The 17564-nt window shown below is 53.5% G+C and overlaps 7 protein-coding genes across 7 annotated transcripts; 5 read left to right on the top strand and 2 right to left on the bottom strand.

Moving 5' to 3' along the window:
* On the top strand, nucleotides 1–3207 carry A1O1_00506 (uncharacterized protein; the record flags this gene model as incomplete). The annotated part of the gene is made up of 3 exons (XM_007721424.1): nucleotides 1–256; nucleotides 312–1980; nucleotides 2037–3207. 3 exons carry the CDS (start codon nucleotides 1–3, stop codon nucleotides 3205–3207), a joined length of 3096 nt encoding a protein of 1031 aa, XP_007719614.1.
* A 690-nt stretch (nucleotides 3208–3897) lies between these two features.
* A1O1_00507 (T-complex protein 1, theta subunit) lies at nucleotides 3898–5799 on the top strand (the record flags this gene model as incomplete). Its single annotated transcript, XM_007721425.1, has 3 exons — nucleotides 3898–3990; nucleotides 4050–4386; nucleotides 4439–5799. The coding sequence occupies 3 exons, from the start codon at nucleotides 3898–3900 to the stop codon at nucleotides 5797–5799; spliced, it is 1791 nt and encodes a 596-aa protein (XP_007719615.1).
* A 1153-nt stretch (nucleotides 5800–6952) lies between these two features.
* Nucleotides 6953–8091, bottom strand: A1O1_00508 (uncharacterized protein; the record flags this gene model as incomplete). Its single annotated transcript, XM_007721426.1, has 2 exons — nucleotides 6953–7612; nucleotides 7660–8091. The coding sequence occupies 2 exons, from the start codon at nucleotides 8089–8091 to the stop codon at nucleotides 6953–6955; spliced, it is 1092 nt and encodes a 363-aa protein (XP_007719616.1).
* Nucleotides 8092–10493: 2402 nt separating this feature from the next.
* On the top strand, nucleotides 10494–11642 carry A1O1_00509 (uncharacterized protein; the record flags this gene model as incomplete). Its single annotated transcript, XM_007721427.1, has 3 exons — nucleotides 10494–10716; nucleotides 10768–10850; nucleotides 10896–11642. 3 exons carry the CDS (start codon nucleotides 10494–10496, stop codon nucleotides 11640–11642), a joined length of 1053 nt encoding a protein of 350 aa, XP_007719617.1.
* Nucleotides 11643–13956: 2314 nt separating this feature from the next.
* Nucleotides 13957–14529, top strand: A1O1_00510 (uncharacterized protein; the record flags this gene model as incomplete). Its single annotated transcript, XM_007721428.1, has 1 exon — nucleotides 13957–14529. The coding sequence occupies one exon, from the start codon at nucleotides 13957–13959 to the stop codon at nucleotides 14527–14529; it is 573 nt and encodes a 190-aa protein (XP_007719618.1).
* A 295-nt stretch (nucleotides 14530–14824) lies between these two features.
* On the bottom strand, nucleotides 14825–15964 carry A1O1_00511 (uncharacterized protein; the record flags this gene model as incomplete). Its single annotated transcript, XM_007721429.1, has 1 exon — nucleotides 14825–15964. The coding sequence occupies one exon, from the start codon at nucleotides 15962–15964 to the stop codon at nucleotides 14825–14827; it is 1140 nt and encodes a 379-aa protein (XP_007719619.1).
* A 344-nt stretch (nucleotides 15965–16308) lies between these two features.
* Nucleotides 16309–17430, top strand: A1O1_00512 (uncharacterized protein; the record flags this gene model as incomplete). Its single annotated transcript, XM_007721430.1, has 1 exon — nucleotides 16309–17430. The coding sequence occupies one exon, from the start codon at nucleotides 16309–16311 to the stop codon at nucleotides 17428–17430; it is 1122 nt and encodes a 373-aa protein (XP_007719620.1).
* Between the last annotated feature and the right edge of the window lie 134 nt (nucleotides 17431–17564).

Consider the following 17564-nt stretch of genomic DNA (forward strand, 5'->3'; position numbering starts at 1 on the left):
ATGGCGGGCATGCTAGACTCGGACCGCACACGCTCAAGACGAGAGAGAACATTTGTAGGAGAGATATGTGCCGCTTGCGAAGAGCCGTTGGAGCATACATTAAGAGGGGAGAGGGTGCTGCAGTTCTCCTGCGGGCATGTCGCCCATGAAGCTTGCTTCTATGAGTACATTCGGGAAGCGGACTCGCAATACTGCCCAACATGCAAGGCTCCTTTAGCTCTGGATTCTTTCCGAGGGGGTAGTATATTGGACTTGAGTACGTCTATGTCGTCTGTCACGGGAAACGGGGTCAGATAGGCTAACCCGCACAGGCAAGCTGAGCAACATGGTCCGAGCGGTGGCCCAGAAGGATGTCACCTCACCCAGAAGTTCCCAAAATACCCCAATGCCCTGGGATATCCAGGACGACGCCTACAGCACCCGAGATGTGTCGCAGCGACACAGCCGCGAGAATCCCAATCGAGACAGTCGAGATAGCCAACGAATGCGCATTGAACGCTTGGGCATTGGACAAGCACCAGCACCAGCACCAGCACAACCTCAAATCCAACCCCAGCCCCATGCGCATCCTCATCCACCGCCAGGCCATGCACGAACCGACAGTGGCGGCAATGCCTCCTCGACCGACTGTACCCACGAGCATGGCAGTCAGCCAGCCCGAAAGCATGATTACGATCTGCATGCCATGGAAACGGCCCTTGCAGGAGCCCAGATCAGAGACACCAAGCACTCCATCCCCGCGCCAGTTGTGACTGTGCGCAGTGAATACCCGACGCTGACTCGCTCGCTCCAACAACAGAGCGTGACGTGCCTGGTGACGATCGAGGTGCCCGAAAGTAAATGGCATCCACAATTCGACGACGTCCAACACACCCCGCCAGTTCCACCCCTGCCGACCGATTCGGGCATCGGTATACCAGCCAGGCAAAGACGGGAGCCTTCACAAGAGCCTATGGCCTACGAGTCCCCCGAAGTGCTCGACCGGATTACCGAAGAGCTCCAGATGCGCGTGGACAATTGGCACGGACTCGAATTCCAGAGGTTTGGCAATCTTCGCCTGCATGGTGTGGTCCGCGTGGGCAAGGACCGGCATTCGTGGCAAGAGCTCGAGTGCTACTTGTTTGGAGAAATGCTCATCTGCGTCAAGGAAAAGAAGAATGCTCCGCCTGTCATCGCTGATTCCGGGCGCAAGATGACGAGGTGCACTCTGAAGGGCTCCATCCTGATCAGGAAACACTTGAAGCAAGTGCACGCGTCACTGGAGGAGAACATCCTGACGTTAAATCTCTCTGTGGCGGAATTGCCGACATTCCATCTGCTTTTCCCCGAGAGGGAGGAGCTCCAGCTCTGGCAGCGTGCTCTGAGAGATCTACATGTTACCGAGCCTTCTCCCCGATATCCCCCAGACTATGACCAGGACACTTCGGGGACGGACGAAGAAGATTATGGTCGGCAGCACAGAACAGTGCGACGCGTCCCCTCCGTCGCCTCGTCATATGGTGGGCCGAAGTCAGCCACGACCGCAGCCACCGAGTACTCCATGCACAGGCCGGTCTTTGAGAGGCGGGTGCCTCCTTCGTTGCATGTTCCGATCGATGTCGTCGTGGTGATCCCCATCTCGTCGTCCATGCAAGGGTTGAAGATCACCCTGTTGAGAGACACCCTCCGGTTTTTGGTCTCCAATCTGGGAGAGCGTGATCGGATGGGCTTGGTTACCTTTGGTTCAAGTGGCGGGGGCGTGCCCGTCGTGAGCATGACGACCAAAACCTGGTCTGGCTGGAACAACGTTCTCAATTCAATCCGACCGGTTGGACAAAAGAGCTTGCGTGCAGACGTGGTGGAGGGAGCCAATATGGCCATGGATCTTCTGATGCAGCGAAAATCCGCCAACCCGATCTCCACCATCCTCTTGATCAGTGACTCGTCGACCGCGGAGAGTGACAGTGTGGATTTTGTCGTCCAGAGAGCTGAAGCTGCGAAGTGAGTGTCGACGTGATGATTATTGCTAGGAGAGAAATGCTAATGCATGCATGTAGGGTCGGAATCTACTCCTTTGGGCTCGGGCTCACCCATAAACCGGAGAGCATGATCGAGCTCTCCAGCCGCACCAAAGCATCCTACCTATATGTGAAAGACTGGATGATGCTGCGCGAATGCGCCGGTGGCGTGCTCGGGGCTCTCCAGTCCACCTCACACCAGAATGTCAAACTCAGACTCAAGCTCCCCGAGGGATCTCCGGCGAAGTTCATCAAAATTAATGGCGCCCTGCAAACCACCAGAAGAGCGAGCGGTCGGGACGCGGAAGCGGCTCTGGGGGATCTTCGATTTGGCGACAAGCGAGATATTCTGGTACAATTGGCCATTGATCCGGATAATACCACTCCAGAAGCTGTTCCCCAGGATCCCTGGGAGTCTATTGTGTCTGGCCTCGAGGCTCTGGGAGGCTCGCTCGACAGCGATGTTGAACGTGTGCAAAGTATCGAGGAAGTGCCTCTGCTTCAAGCAGATCTCTCATTTGGAGATCTTCTGCGGGATGGCGCCATCACGCAACTCCCACGACCGTCTTTGCTGGCCATCACCATGCTACCTTCGAGCCAATCAGCCCGTCAAAGCGGGCGACCACCAACACCTCCCATTCCTCCCCATCCTCATATCGTCCAGCGGCGAATGGAGCTGCTGACCTCGGACATGTTGAGCCGTGCTCTCACCCTGGTGTCCCGTGGTCAGCACGAGCGTGCCCACCATCTGTTGAACGAGACCAGGACGATCCTTAAAGGTCTGGGCAAAGGCGGACTGCCCCCTCTACCTCCGGGCGCCAGTCACCATGTTGTCAACAAGCGACACACTCCTCCGTCCAAGGATGCGAGTCCAAGAGCTGGATCACCCGAGCGAACCCGTGATCGTAGCCCTCATTCTGACGCCAGCACACCGATCCCACGTACGACTGGCATTGACCACACCGTCATGAACGCTCTTGATGCCGATATTGAAGGCGGGCTGGAATGGATCAGCCACCCGGCCGTGTTCTCGCGTGACGCCCGCAAGGCCGTTCTCCAAGCCATTGGAGTGATTTCATCTCAACGAGGGTACACTTTCCGCACCGCATCCGAGTCGATCTGGGCTGAGCGGATACCTGGAGTCAAACGGCTGACGGAGCAATCCCGAGAATGGAGGGAAGCCGGTGACGATGCCCTGACTGAAGAGTGATGATGTTTACGACCTGATTCAGATCCCGTGTACAGTTTCTCCGTCGCCGATGTACAGTTTTTGTCGACTATGTGAATCACTTCTATGAGCGCACGGATGGGATATGTGTTCATCAGTGGGAACAAGATGTCGCAGCCACCAAGCGTTTACCTATCCTTGCGCTGTTTCGGCCTTACTTTTCTTTTTTTTCGAATGGGAAATACCCGTGTCTTCTTCAGCCACTGCAGCGCTTGATGATTGCCGGTCTCAAGAATTGTTGATAGAATAGTCCTTGCTCGAGCATACCTACTTTTAGGTAGTTACCTCAGTACCTTGTATTGAGCTTGTTGGCGGTTGAGCTTTCGTCCACCACATAAGTAATACGCCTGCATGCGACGTATCCGGTGTGTGAGCAACGTAGGCTTTATTCGGGTAGGTATGTTTGTCTGCGGTGTTTATCTAACGTAGCATTGGATCACAAGTAATGCCCGTGAAGTGGAAGTAGACGTTGGTCGTTGCCGCTGCGCTGCGTCCTCCAAGGCTGCGGTTCTTGGCATCAGATTCTCCGCCGGCGTGCGATCGATGTTGGAGCCTCGCGTCGGACTGCAACAAATAATTTCATCCCGCATTTGTCCTTCATCGTCTAATTACCAAGTCGAAGTCAACCCTCCGCTCTCCATACACCACCTGATACTGCTGTAAACCGTTGCAATGTCCTTGACGATACCGCAGCCCTCACAGGCCGGTCTTTTCAAGCCTGGTTACAACAGCTACGACGCCGAAGATGGCGCTGTCATCCGCAATGTATGCTTCCCTTGCCCCCCCACAGGCCGTGCTGGACTGTATTTATTGACTTGGTGCAGATCGACGCCTGTCGGACGATTGCGCAGACCGTCCAGACGTCCCTGGGACCGTATGGACGAAACAAAATCGTCATTAACCACTTGTCCAAGATGATCCTGACGTCCGACGCCGCTACAATCCTACGTGAACTCGAGGTGGTCCATCCAGCAGCCAAACTACTGGTTATGGCGAGTCAACAGCAAGAAGCGGAAATGGGTGACGGAACCAACATGGTCATCGTCCTGGCTGGAGAGTTACTGAAGAAAGCGGAAGAGTTGATACGCATGGGGCTCAAGACGAGCGATATTGTGTCTGGATATCAAAAGGCACAGGCATTTGCTCTGAAGGCACTCGAACGTTTGTACCACTAGTGTCCGGCTTACATCAAGGAAAGCTAACACTGTATCAGAACTTGAAGTCGACAGTATTGCCGACCTCCGGTCCGCCGAAGAACTGCGCAAAGCCATTCGAACCGTCGTCGCCTCCAAACAGTCGGGATCCGAAGATGTCTTGTCCAAGTTGATCGCCGAGGCTGTCCTGGCCGTACTCCCCAAAAACCCTGCCAACTTCAACGTCGACAACATCCGAGTGGTGAAGATCATGGGAGGAGACTTGTCGTCGTCCAGAGTCGTGAAGGGTATGGTGTTCGGCCGCGAACCCGAGGGCACCGTGAAACGAGCCAAGAACGCCAAAGTCGGCGTCTTTTCATGTCCGATCGACACCTCGCAGACCGAGACGAAAGGGACAGTGCTTCTGCACAATGCCAAGGAGATGATGGACTTTTCGAAAGGAGAAGAAGCCCAACTAGAGGCGGCAATCAAGGAACTCTACGACAGCGGGTTGAGAGTGGTCGTGGCTGGGTCTACCGTGGGCGAGCTGGCGCTGCACTACCTCAACCGAATGGGGATACTGGTGATCAAGATCATGTCCAAGTTCGAACTTCGTCGACTTTGCCGAGTGTGCGGCGCCACCCCACTCGCACGTCTAGGCGCGCCCATGCCCGACGAGATGGGCAGCATCGACATCGTCGAGACGACCGAGATCGGCGGCGACAGAGTCACGGTGTTCCGCCAAGAATCCGACTCGGCCGTCACGCGGACAGCGACGATCGTGCTCCGCGGGGCAACCCAGAACCACCTAGACGACGTGGAACGGGCGATCGACGACGGTGTCAATGTCATCAAAGCCGTGACCAAAGATTCCCGTCTCGTTCCCGGTGCCGGGGCCACGGAAATGCAACTCGTCGAACGTATCAGCCACTACGCAGACAAGACGCCCGGCCTGCCGCAATACGCGATCCGAAAATACGCCGAGGCCTTTGAAGTGATTCCACGCACCCTGGCCGAAACCGCCGGGCTCGACGCCACGGAAGTCCTCGCCCGCCTGTACACCGCGCACCAACAACGTCTGACCTCAAATGAAGTCAAGAGCCGGCATTCCTCCAGCAAAGCGGAGGCGAAAGTCGAAAGTGAAAGTGACGACGAAGAAGAAGAGGGCGAAGAAGGCTCCTCATCCTCGTCCTCGACAGGCACGTCAGACTCCGAAGAGCCGTACTGGACGACCGGCGTCGATCTGGAAGGATCCGATGCTACCGGTCTCCTCGACGCCGTGGAAGAGCAGATCCTCGATCTCCTCGTCACCAAGAGCTGGGCGATTCGGCTCGCGACCGAAGCGGCCAGGACGGTGCTCAGTGTCGATCAGATCATTGTCGCGCGGCAGGCCGGTGGGCCCAAACCGCCAGGGCCGAATCCGAACTGGGACGAGGACTGAAGATTGAAGCTTTGAAGCTTTGAGGCTGAAGCTTGAGGCCTTTTGAACCCTTGAAAATTAGAGAAGATTAATGAACAATCTTGAACTTGAACTTGACCCCTGTTCGGAATTCGTAACTTGATTTGGACGGCAATTGCCGTGTTCTACTGAGTTTCTACGGAGAATGAAAGAGGGAAACTGATTCAAGTAGGGACATCGATTGCTTTAGAACCAGAAAGGGAGGTGGCGACCGAGAGAGGACAGAGGAAATCGAATAGACGAAAAGGAAACGACAAGTAGAGTATGACCGACTAGATTGATACTCATAAACTGAGTGTTGACGATAAAGACAAGACACGGAGAAGAAGATGAGATGAGAAGGCATGTTATATGGACTTGGCCATGCTGACAACCTCTTCTACTCCTACATTAAGAAGCGAAGGAAGGTTCTGTAAAGTTTACTTCCTGGTATTGAGTGATGGTCTGCTTTGCCAGCTCGTTCATATCTCATAGCGTAGTCTGCTGAATATCTTGCTCTGCTCTCACGATACACTGACGGACTGACAAGTAGCATGGTGGAGCGCCCCGCCCGCCCGTCCCCCCCCAATGCCCCGGAATTTTCTATGCCACGCCATGCCATATCGCACTGCGATTCTTGGCTTCATAGATGGTTGAATGGAGGAGTGCGTGGACATGCGACTTTCCCAGGCACAACCGCCTCCTCGGTCAGATGTAGGCCTCTGGAACCTTGGGAAGAGAGCATTTGTCAGTGCCTCCACCACGTCGGAATGTGAATGTCTTGGACAAAAAGACCAATGCCAAAAGATGTCCACGGTCTCTGGGTTGGGGTTTATCGACTTCTGGAAAATGCGTGATGTAGACTTCCTGCAAGTTCAAGATTCTGGCTCGACCGTAGCCTGGTGTCCAATTCAAGTTGCGTCGCTTTGGTGTCGTGGCAGCTGTTGACAGCTGTATCGAAGATAGCTAAGTACTTTCAACGCCGTGTATGGCCCGAACCCCTGCTGTGTGGAGACTGGTACTCCGTATGGTTTGCATTGGCCGGACTGGAAAGCTGCATCGAGAATCTAGAACTCGGAGGAATGGCGTGTTGTGTAAGATACGTTGGTGGCGGTGTGGTGTGATAACTTGCTGCGCCGTGGTTGACAAACCCTCTCTAAGAGTTGATGGCAGAAAATCCGCCTGATGAGGCTTCGCGTCGCGAGGCTCTCTTGAATGCGTCCATCGCGGCCTGGTACTCCCTCATCTGGTCTTCGTATCTGTCATCCCACAGCTTCCGATTTTCCGCGCTCAAGTTCTCCCACTCCGCCTTGATACGGGCTGCTATTTGGTCCTGGGGGTAGTTGTCGGCTTCAAGCTGCGGCCGCATATGGGCGGTGAACTGATTGTAAGGGGTTTCTGGTCGTTCTGGCCGTGTAGCCACCGTTGGGGCACGTCCAACACCGTTAGAGTCCACAGTGTTGGAGGACAAGCTTGGCGGTCTTGGCTGCGTCGATCCATGATACGGCATGCCCAGGTGTTGATTCATCGCGATAGGCGAGGACTGGCCGTAACGCGGTTCAGGCGCCAGCTGAGGCTGGGCCCCCGGGGTCCCCACGGCCTGGGGAGTAGCAGACGAGATGCGGAAGGAAGAGGTCATGGCGGCCGGATCGATGGGGGGAGGGGCTGGAGAGTACGAAGAATTTGCGGGAGCCAGGTTTGGCAGGCTGGATTGTTGATACACGCTTGAGATGGAATCGGTGGGAGGGTCTGTATTCATAATAGTCTCGCGGTAAGTGTTGTTGACCCGTCTGCGTCTTTCCGGTCGCTCTGCAGGCTGTGGCGAGTAAGCGCATGCGCTTAGGGAGCAAGGGGCCTTCTAACCTCGGGTTCATCCTCCACCGTCTCTTCTGAGCTGTCATCCAAGAGCCCTTCTCCGTCGGCCAGGGAGTTGGGTTGTAGGTCCTGGGACACAGCAGGGCCAAGCTGTTCGGCCACGGAAGTATTCATCCCGGCTGCCATGGCGCGGACTCTTTCGAGTTGTTCGTCGCTCAGGTGCTTGGCCGGTGTGCTCATGATCTCCTTCAACTGGTTGAGGAGAATGGCACGAAGGAGGCGCATCTTCTGGACATGCTCATTTTCCTGCAAGATTCTCCTGCGCGTCGCGTCATTGTTTGCTTCGATCTCGGCAAGCCGTTTTCTAAGATCAATGCATTTCTTGCGGTATGCTAGTTCTTGTGTAGGGGCGAGGGGCGCGTTGCGATGAAGAGGAGCCTCGCCTGGAGGAGGGAAGGCGAGGTCTTTGGAGGAATCCATTCTGCACGCCGTGTCTGATGGAAGGGCTGAGATGGTACAATGAGAATGTCGTCAATCACTGCAGCGCGGAAATGACGGGAGGACAGCTGAAGAAATGAGCATTAAACTGGTTGCAAAAGATGGGAAGAAGTTTAGATGATGAGGTGTGTAGAAGGCGCTCCAGAGAAGTTGAGTGACACCAGACGTCGGTGTGCGGGAGCAACTGCTATAATAGTATGGCACGTTGATATATACGTACCAAGAGGTATATTCTATTCAACTCTATATCGGACACGCTGCGCTTCAAATTGGGGAAAGTAGTACTAGTACTAGTTGTGCGTTAGTTTGGAGCGTTAGAGTCTCACAGAGGAAGGTCTACCGAGTTCCCAATTAGTGTGCGAATCCTTCCTCTCCATTCATCATTCACCCTCTTCTCTCTTCTCTCTTCTCTCTTCTCTCTTCTCTCTTCTCTCTTCTCTCTTCTCTCTTCTCTCTTCTCTCTTCTCTCTTCTCTCTTTTCTCTTTTACTACCTGCGAATGCTGTGGATTTGATATATCTCCGCGAGAGACTCAGCCTTCGGTTCCTACAATGCCTCAGTTTGAGCCATTCCCCTTCCCCAGTGCTGTCAACCCTAGAAACGCTGCGGGCAGGGAAGATACAGTAAGTCTCTTCAGAGGAAGTGTAAGAAGTGCCGCTCCGTTGGCAGAGGGCACGATGTCCCCGCAATACTGGCTCCAGCTCTGTGACAATGTAAGACAGCCACAGTCAATCTGCCATCCTACTGCTTTCGCTTGATCCAGAGTTTGGCTCTGTGACTGCAGGGTAGGCGTCCTAGAAGCAAACAGCCACCACCCATGCAAGCTATCGCTCAGTCGACTACAGCGCTCCAAAGTCCGACAAAGACTATATCTGGCAGAATGATAAGTTTATCCCGCAACGAGCAATGGCCACCTCCAGATATCGGAGAGCGAGGATAGGTATCTCCAGGCAGGCCTTCACGCACACAGATCTATCCTTGTTGCACTTCAGCACTGCTCTTCGGTCAATCATCAGTGACCAGGCATAGGGGATTCAGACCTGGCACCGAAGATTAAGGTCTGAAGGCCTCTTCGGGGGTTGCTTTCAGCGACATCCAAATCTGCATATACCTATTCATAGTTTTTGCTTTGGCTGCATACCTTCCAACCTTGCCCCTGACTATTGCGTCCCGACACTTCATGGCGAGCACGCGTCTTCTATCAATCGCGTGTTTGCTGATGCGGCACACATGCTAGGATCAATCTTACCCGTATTATCTCCTACAGACTGCATTACTGGTCTCCTCTCCTAATCCTGGGCCGAGGAGGTGCGGATTGCACCACCACAATTCCCCACAAGCTGGGGTAGTGGAGATTCTCAGGGCTGTAGTTGCCAGTGGATTCTCCCACTCAACTCAGTCGCAGCAGTTAGGTCAAGTTTTGGCAAACATGTCAGGGTTCAGAGTCCTTCGGTCTCGGTGTTTTGCAGCGAAAGAAAACGGCTGGCCGAACTTCTTACCGCCTTCATCAGATGACGGACGACCTTCCTGATGAATTTTGCACCACTCCTTCGGGATAAAAACCACCTTTCTGAATGTGCATGATTGAGAAGGAAATTTACAAGCCCCAGACCGGAGACGGAGGGGTTCCTAACATCAAGCAGCACCACACGCCTCGACGAAACTCTCATCAACCCTAATGCCAGGGCACAGGTAAAGGTTCAAGCGGACAGAAAGCCTCGTGCGAACTGCTGGGATCGTTGTTGTTCACACCCTGCGGCTGCTGAAATTCGTCCGCATTCGCCAGACTAATCAATTCACCAGGGCCAATGAGCCGCATCGAAACGACATTTTCAAAGGCGGCCCTTTCAGGGGTCATCCCAAGTAGCCATTTACAGAAGCATGCATCTCGCGCTAGGAGGTATATCGTGCCTTTCTCGCGTGCCCTTGGTCAATCCCGCTGCCGCCTTCACACCACATACGGTCTCGATCACGCCTCGCGGCTCAATATGCGCTCTCCATGAGGGCATGCTTTGGAGGAAAGATGAATCCTAACAAGGTCTAACATTGGCTGAACATGCCGCAAAGAGAAGGGTCCTCTTCGCACAGCCGGCCAAAACATGCAACGCCTCACCACAGGTGCGGCCTGCAGCGTCATGACGGTGTTAAACTTGCAGGAGAGTGTTGGGCATATAGCGCCGACCTCTCCTCTCGACGATCGAGATATTCGACATGCAATGTTTGTCCCTCGTCGTCTCTGCATCGAAAGTTTCTTCCCTTCTCGTCTGCAGCAATTCGCTGTCACGTTACGCGCCAACAAGAACGAAGCGATCCTCGCTTACTATCTACTTTGCCATCGATCACAGGCACCAGACCTTCCAAGCGGGATCTGAACATTGAATTATCATGAGCAGCCTTCCCTCTCCAGCCGAGGCGGCCTTGCTTCCTCACAATTCTTCTGTTGGGGAGCTGTACCGCTTGAACATTGCATTCATCGCTGTGACGTCCACAATCATTGGACTGCGCCTTGTCGTGCGAATCTTCGTCGTCAAGCATGTTGCTGCTGATGACTTTCTCATGGTGGCCGCCGGGCTATTCGCAACCACCTTCTCCGCTATGGCCATTGTTGGTACGCTTCAACCAGTGTACGCCTTTCCCGTCACCATCTGATCAGATACAGGGATACGATATGGTTTGGGAAAACATATATGGGACCTTCCGCAAGACGTGCAGTTCATCGAGCGGACCAAGAAAGTGATCCAGGTACGTTGAACACCAGACTTCTTGATACCTGTCTGACAGCTTCAGACACTATGGATATGTCAAGTCATGTACGTGACGGCACTTATGCTGGTCAAGATATCCATCGTCGTCTCCTACCTTCGAGTTTTCCCTACCACAGATTTCCGCCGAGTCATGTACGCTCTTAGCGTAGGCATTGTCTGCGTCTGGATTTGCAGCATCCTTGTCACGATCTTCCAGTGCCACCCGGTTCAAGGAGCTTGGGACTTTACTCTTCCCAGGGACTGCCTGCCTATCGTGAAGTTCTACTATTTTACCACCGCCTTCTCCATCTTCACGGACTTTCTACTCTGCACGCTACCCTTGCCTGTCTTCTGGAGACTCAAGCTTCCGTCACGGCAGAAGTACATCGTGTCCCTGCTGTTTGCGATTGGCCTGTTTGCGACTGTGGCATCGGGCCTACGCATTAGCGTTCTGCAAAGTGTTGACAGTCTTGACGTGACCATGGGCTCGGTGTCAACCATGAAATGGTCCGTTGTGGAGGTCGGTACTGGCATTGTCTGCGCTTGCATACCCTGTCTGAAACCGCTGTTCAAGAACTTCCTGCTGGAAAAGAATACGTCAAACACCTCGGGAGTTCGATCCGTGGGTAAAGGCCCACATACACCTATGTTGGCCACTGTCAGCGAAGAAAGGCACGAACTAACTAAGCCTCCTTCACGAGGCTGGACTCCAACCTCACACCCCCGGGTTCGTCAGGAGGACTCCAGGACGAAAGCCAGTTCCGTGGTGATGACCAAGAACTTCATTTGAACAATCCTGGCAGCTTCAAAGGCTGCAACACTTACACAACGGTTTTGGTTCCCTTTCATCTGGTCGAGTTTCGACAACTGGATCACTTCTTCATGTTTCTTTTTGATGGTTTTGAATATCCCATCAGGCCTATCCTATGTTTTATTAACCAAGATTTTGCGGCCGCGCAAGCGCCCAGCGATGGGAATGATTTACTTTGGACTGCTGTGGCTGGACCACATCAGACACAACAGCATCACCTTTTGTCCTTCCTTCCAGATACGACATTATCTAGCCTTCCACTACTTCAGTTCTTTCGAGACAGTGGTACAACGACCCCTTAACCAGCAAAGGATAACTCTACTTTGCCTTTCTTTCAATTGAAAAAGGGCAAGCAGGTTTTCACATTTCTCAAAGCTTAAGATATGCATTACCCGGTTCTTCCATATCGACAAGTTACGACATTCCCGGGTCTTACACTACGGTATATACGGTATATACGAGAGATGACCCTTTCCGCGAATCACGTGGAGGTATATCTACACCTGAATATTCGTATGCTGGCATATCTGCATTTGCTGTTTGCTTCAAGGGTGGCACTTCTATCACCCACAATTGCTATTTAAAGAGAGGCTTCTTTGAGTGTCCGTCTGTCTCCTTTTCTACTGTACCAGGCAGCCCTCTTGCAAGGAGTTCCACCTCGTCTGACCTCCTGGTCTATTTGGCGGATGCTTTCTCTCTCACCATTTAGCGGCACTGAGCTGCTCGATCGGCCTGTTCTGCCGCCACCGCCGTGGCAATTTATATCGCCTGAAGCCATGTGGTCCCCGGCCGTCGGGTACTGTATCAGACTTATCGATTGCATGGCATAAAGCCAGACCCTGCGAAATTGGCGACCCCAGGCCTACTATATACCTTATACACTGAATCTCACGACAGGCGGAACACTCACTTTGATTATTGATCCAGATAGCATATATGCGCAGGATGGATGCCTCAAAAAGGCTCGCATTCCTCTCGAGCTGTGATGCGAAGCATTCTCTGACTTCAATCGTCGTCGTCTTCGGCTCAGCACGGAGGCTTTGCTCGAAAGGTGTCATACTTTCCCCCTCTTTCATTCCGGTTCAGAATAGTCACGGCCCTGGAGCACTCAGTCTGAGGTTCTTCCATATCCATGCGCAGCGCCACGAGGACCGAGCTTGTGTGCAATCATTTAGTCGATCCGCCAGCCTTGTGTCTCTTCTAAGAAGAACACCTTTGGAGCAGGTGCCCCCATGGTCCATCATGTCAAAATTTCTGGACAGCTAGAGTTTATCAATGTACTTAGCTGAAGTCGACCTCCTCCAGGACAGCTAATCCATATTGAACGGTTGGTGGATACCTTTGACAGACTTGCCTGGAGCTGGGCTCCTTCTCTTGGTCACAGGGAACACGCCTCGTCAAATGTACATCAGCATATGTGTACTTCACTGAATTGTCATACCTCACAACAGGCAGCGACAATGCCCTTTCATCCCACTTCCTTGTTGCTCGGGAGCACGCTGTGAAGATGGATCCAGCTTTCTTTGTTGCTTGGGCTTTGGGAGGCAGCTAGAGCCAGGGTACATGCTGCCTCAAATCCCGCAAGGCTGTGAAGTGTGTGAAGACAGTGCATGTGTTCACTGCATTCCCTACGCATCGCCATGGGCAGTGAACACACAGGTTGGACAGCCTTCGTCGCGGTGAAGCTTGCATTTTTCCCACGGCTTTGTATTTATGTCTCTGCTCTCATCGCGTCGCAGTTCCTTGTCTCCTTCCACTCAGCCATCTGCGCGATATCATCTTCCTCTGCAATATATTATTGCGCAATCATCATCTGCAATCATGGAGATGTCCCAAATTGAGCACGACATCACCAGAGACCTTCGTCGACATATGAGAAGAAGAAGACAACAACACGGTTCTGATCTCTTTCGCTTTGCGGACGCCATGGCAGACAATCCACGTCCTTGGACACCACCACAGATGCAGACACAGATACAACCACAACTGCCAACCCAGCCGCCTCTGCAGTTTCCATATCTCATTAATCAGGAACAACGATGGCGTCCTTCAACAATGCAAGCTCACGGTGCTGGAACTCGACCGGAGCCAGCACAAACTGCGCCCTCTCCTTTCACACCTTGGGGGAATCCCAACATCACACTCTCGACCAGCCCCGGTAGCGGCCGAGCCACAGCCGCAGCCTCGTTGTCGAAACCGAGCTAGATCTCCTCCTCGAGGCCAAACGACCCCCGCGAACGTGCTCGCCGGCAAATTCGGTCGCGCGGAGTTCACAGCCCCTACCAGCATCCCAATGGTAACGCGGCGGCCACCCAATGCAGACAGAGACAGAAGACTCCTCCGCGATTACCGCCTCTATCCTCCACAGCCAGCCTCTGGCGAGAACTCGATCGACCCCACCGTTCTTACAAGGAACGACCCAAGATTGTTTGGCGATTGGGAAGCTTTCACGCGCCAGGGAGGCTACCTGGTCGACGACGTTGATATCAGCGTCGACCCGAACCAGAACAACTTCGAAAATGCGATTGGACCGACTCTTTTGCCAGATCTGAACTGGGGACCCCACAACATATACAACGAGGACGGCTCGTACAACGTGCATCCTCCACATGGAGCTTGCAGTGCTCCTCACATGCTGGTTAGGACGAAGCCACCACAAAATATAACAGCGGCACCTGCCAGAGCGGCCGGACAAGAGTTTGGATACCGAGACGCGCTTGTCGAAGTCGGACTTCTTGGCCAGCCTCAATATGCAGAAGCAGGCAGCGGTCCCGGTGCAGGTGCAGGTGCAGAAGAAGAACACAACAACGCTGAGGTTGACGACATCCCTTGGGATGAATGGATCAACTTCGACGGCACGGAGTAGGTCTTTGGATTCAATCACCTCCTGGAGATCTCTGTTCGAGTCAAACCAGCTGGAGTGAAAGGACGGTTAGATTACGCAGGCGGCGTTTGAGTGCTGGAGTTTGCAACAATGAGAGACAGGAAGACGCCTCGCTGCTCTTGGGCCATTGCACGTGTTGTAAGAGTCATTTCATGATTTTGTTTCATAGGAAGGGCAGACTGTTGAGACCGGAATGTATCGTCAAGCAATAAAGCTGTCGATCAAAGCAGAGCAACTAGGCTTACTCAGAGATAGAGTAGCTCATCCCTGACCACCCCTACCATCCATACTTGCTCCCAGCTTCCTTTTTGTTCCTTCTACTCGTAGCAAAGCTTTCTTCAAGCGCTTCCTTCTGGCCCGTAGCAACAGTCACCAACTGTTTCAGACTGTGCTTGCCTGGAGCAATGGTTCGGACGGGATTATGTTGTATTTGTTCGCCGCTGGCGCGTAAGGCTTCGTTTGCTCTCCATTCCTCATCCGTATTGAAATTTACCACGTTGATTGCCGAGGCTGTACCCTGCCCACGCCGTCCGAACAGCTGCCGCCGGTCAGCTTTCGAGAGGTTGAGGTCTGAAGCAATGGCATCCAGAGACTGTGGTTGAGGATGACTAGATGTGCTCGTGGATAGTCCGCCGGACATAGAGTAGGTCTCATCGCCCACAGGTTCGTCAAGAAACTCGACTATCTCGTCCTCAGCTTCATCAGGCTCAACTCCCACTTGTGCTTCCGGCTCGCTGTTTATAGAAAACAGGCTCACCTTCTTCGGCGGGGCGTCGGGCTTTACAGGCTCAACTGTGGTCGAATTGGAAGAGTCGGCCGTTGGCACTGTTGGGCCAGCCGGGCCCTTTGATTCTGCAGGGCGACTACGTTTGGGTTTCTTGTTGTTGCGTGCCACAGATAGTGGTTTGAACATGAAAGGGTTTCCTTTCACCGGCTGATCTTTCGGCACATCTGCTGTTGGACTCGCTCTCTTGGGGACCGGTGGTAATGTGTCGTCTCCGTTCGATTGTGTGGTGCCGTCGGCCTTTTGTCCTGCGAATAGGTGTCGAAGTTCCGCATCTGCTTCCCGACTGAAGGCAGGTTCGGCGCCCGTCCTGAGACTAAACACTTTCCTCGCCGTGGACTTTGACTCGGCCTTGGTCTCGGCATCTCGTTTTGGCGCAGGGAGCATTGCGTTGAACCCACTGAACGCTCCTCCTCCTCCTACTCGAGGTCGCTTCGGCGCTCGTTCCCCATCGTCGTCCCCTTTTGTAGCCACCTCGTTGAGTTTGACCTGTATCTTCCTCGGATTGGTTTTGTTGACTGTGAAATTCGAATTGTGAGGCGCGGTAGCCGGCTTCGGTGCAGGCCTCTCAGGTTTCGTCTGTGGTTGGTCATCTTCAGACCCCTCAGAGTCCGAATAGGCGACGAGAGACATCTTCAAGCCTGTGAAGATAATAACCCTCTGTGATCCTTCTCGACAGTCTCTGGGGTAATTGACCAGACACCACGACGACAGTCGAACGCGGCCATGGAGCCTGACGTCGGTCACAAAATATTCCGACGATCACATGACCGTCGGGGAGTGGGGTTGAACTGCCCCGAACTCAAACTCCGCTGTAGCGACGTTTATTGATGGCCCAGAACTTTCTGGTAATGTTTATACGACAATAATGACGAGGGCGCAGGCAGCTTTTTGGTCAGCTTCAACGGCCTTTTAGGAGGGCAAACCCCTCCTGGGGATTCCGCCCGATCTGATACTCCTACTACCATAGGCCTGCCATGTATACTCTCCGCGCTGGGCTGAGGTCTGCCGGTCGAGCAACTCGACCACTTGCGACACCAAGGCCCCAGTTCCAGCGAGTTCCGTCCTTCCACCCGCGCCGTTCGATCTACCAGCGTCCACGGTATAGACGATTCGATGACAAGAGGGGAGGTCAGAAACAGTGGGACAATTACCAGGGACAATGGAGCAACTTCGGCCCTGTATACCGGGCTCAATATCTCTGGAGATCCTATCAAAAGCCCATAATCATCGTCGGTACCGGAGGTGCTGTCTTCTACGTTTACAACCTCGAGGAAGTTCCGATCACGCACCGTCGGCGGTTCAACATTCTGTCACCAGAAAGTGAGAAGGGAATTAGCGAAGGCACGTATCAAACGACCCTTGAGCAATTCAAAGGCCGAATCCTGCCTGCGAACCACCCTGTGACGAAGCAAGTGGCACGGGTGGTCGAACGGCTTATTCCTACGACAGGTGGTCTCGCCGGTGATGGCTGGCGAGTGCATGTTATTGAGGATCCGAGTATGGTGAATGCATTTGTCATTCCCGGAGGAAAGGTGTTTGTCTTTACAGGCATCCTCCCAGTATGCGAGAACGAAGCCGGACTCGCCACGGTCCTAGGTCATGAAATCGCCCATAATGTTGCCCATCATGTATCGGAAAGGCTGTCAAGGTCTAGCTTGACTCTGATAGCTTCCATGCTCTTCACCCTGATATTCCAGGTCGACACTCGGGTGTCGAACTCTGTCTTCGACCTGTTGCTTTCACTTCCCAACTCGAGGACTCAGGAGACCGAAGCGGATCACATCGGCTTGCTCATGATGGCGGAAGCCTGCTATGACCCACGCGAAGCTCTCGCATTCTGGGAAAGGATGAAGAAGACGGAGAAGGTTGCACCGCCGCAACTCCTGTCTACGCATCCGAGCTCTTACAACCGCATCGACCATATCAAGAAATGGCTACCGGACGCCCAGAACATCTATGTCGATACAGGCTGTGGTGGCCTGAGCCACTTTGCAAATGACTTCAGGCAGACAATGCGGTCACAACGTCCAAAGAATGTCCAGGTACAAGTGAAGCCAGCGTGGAGGGGCAAGACGGATGACGACGACTTCTTTTAAGTGACTTTGGCAATGTCCTTAATGCCATTACACTCCACTCAATCAACTGTTGCTGACTAGTCGAGATTTCACCACATGTGCCGCCTCCCAATAAGATCAGACGAGAGCTCGCTATATCCGCCCCAGGCATTTCA

This window comes from Capronia coronata (genome assembly GCF_000585585.1).
Source record: "Capronia coronata CBS 617.96 chromosome Unknown acBCG-supercont1.1, whole genome shotgun sequence".
Classification (NCBI taxonomy): domain Eukaryota; kingdom Fungi; phylum Ascomycota; class Eurotiomycetes; order Chaetothyriales; family Herpotrichiellaceae; genus Capronia; species Capronia coronata.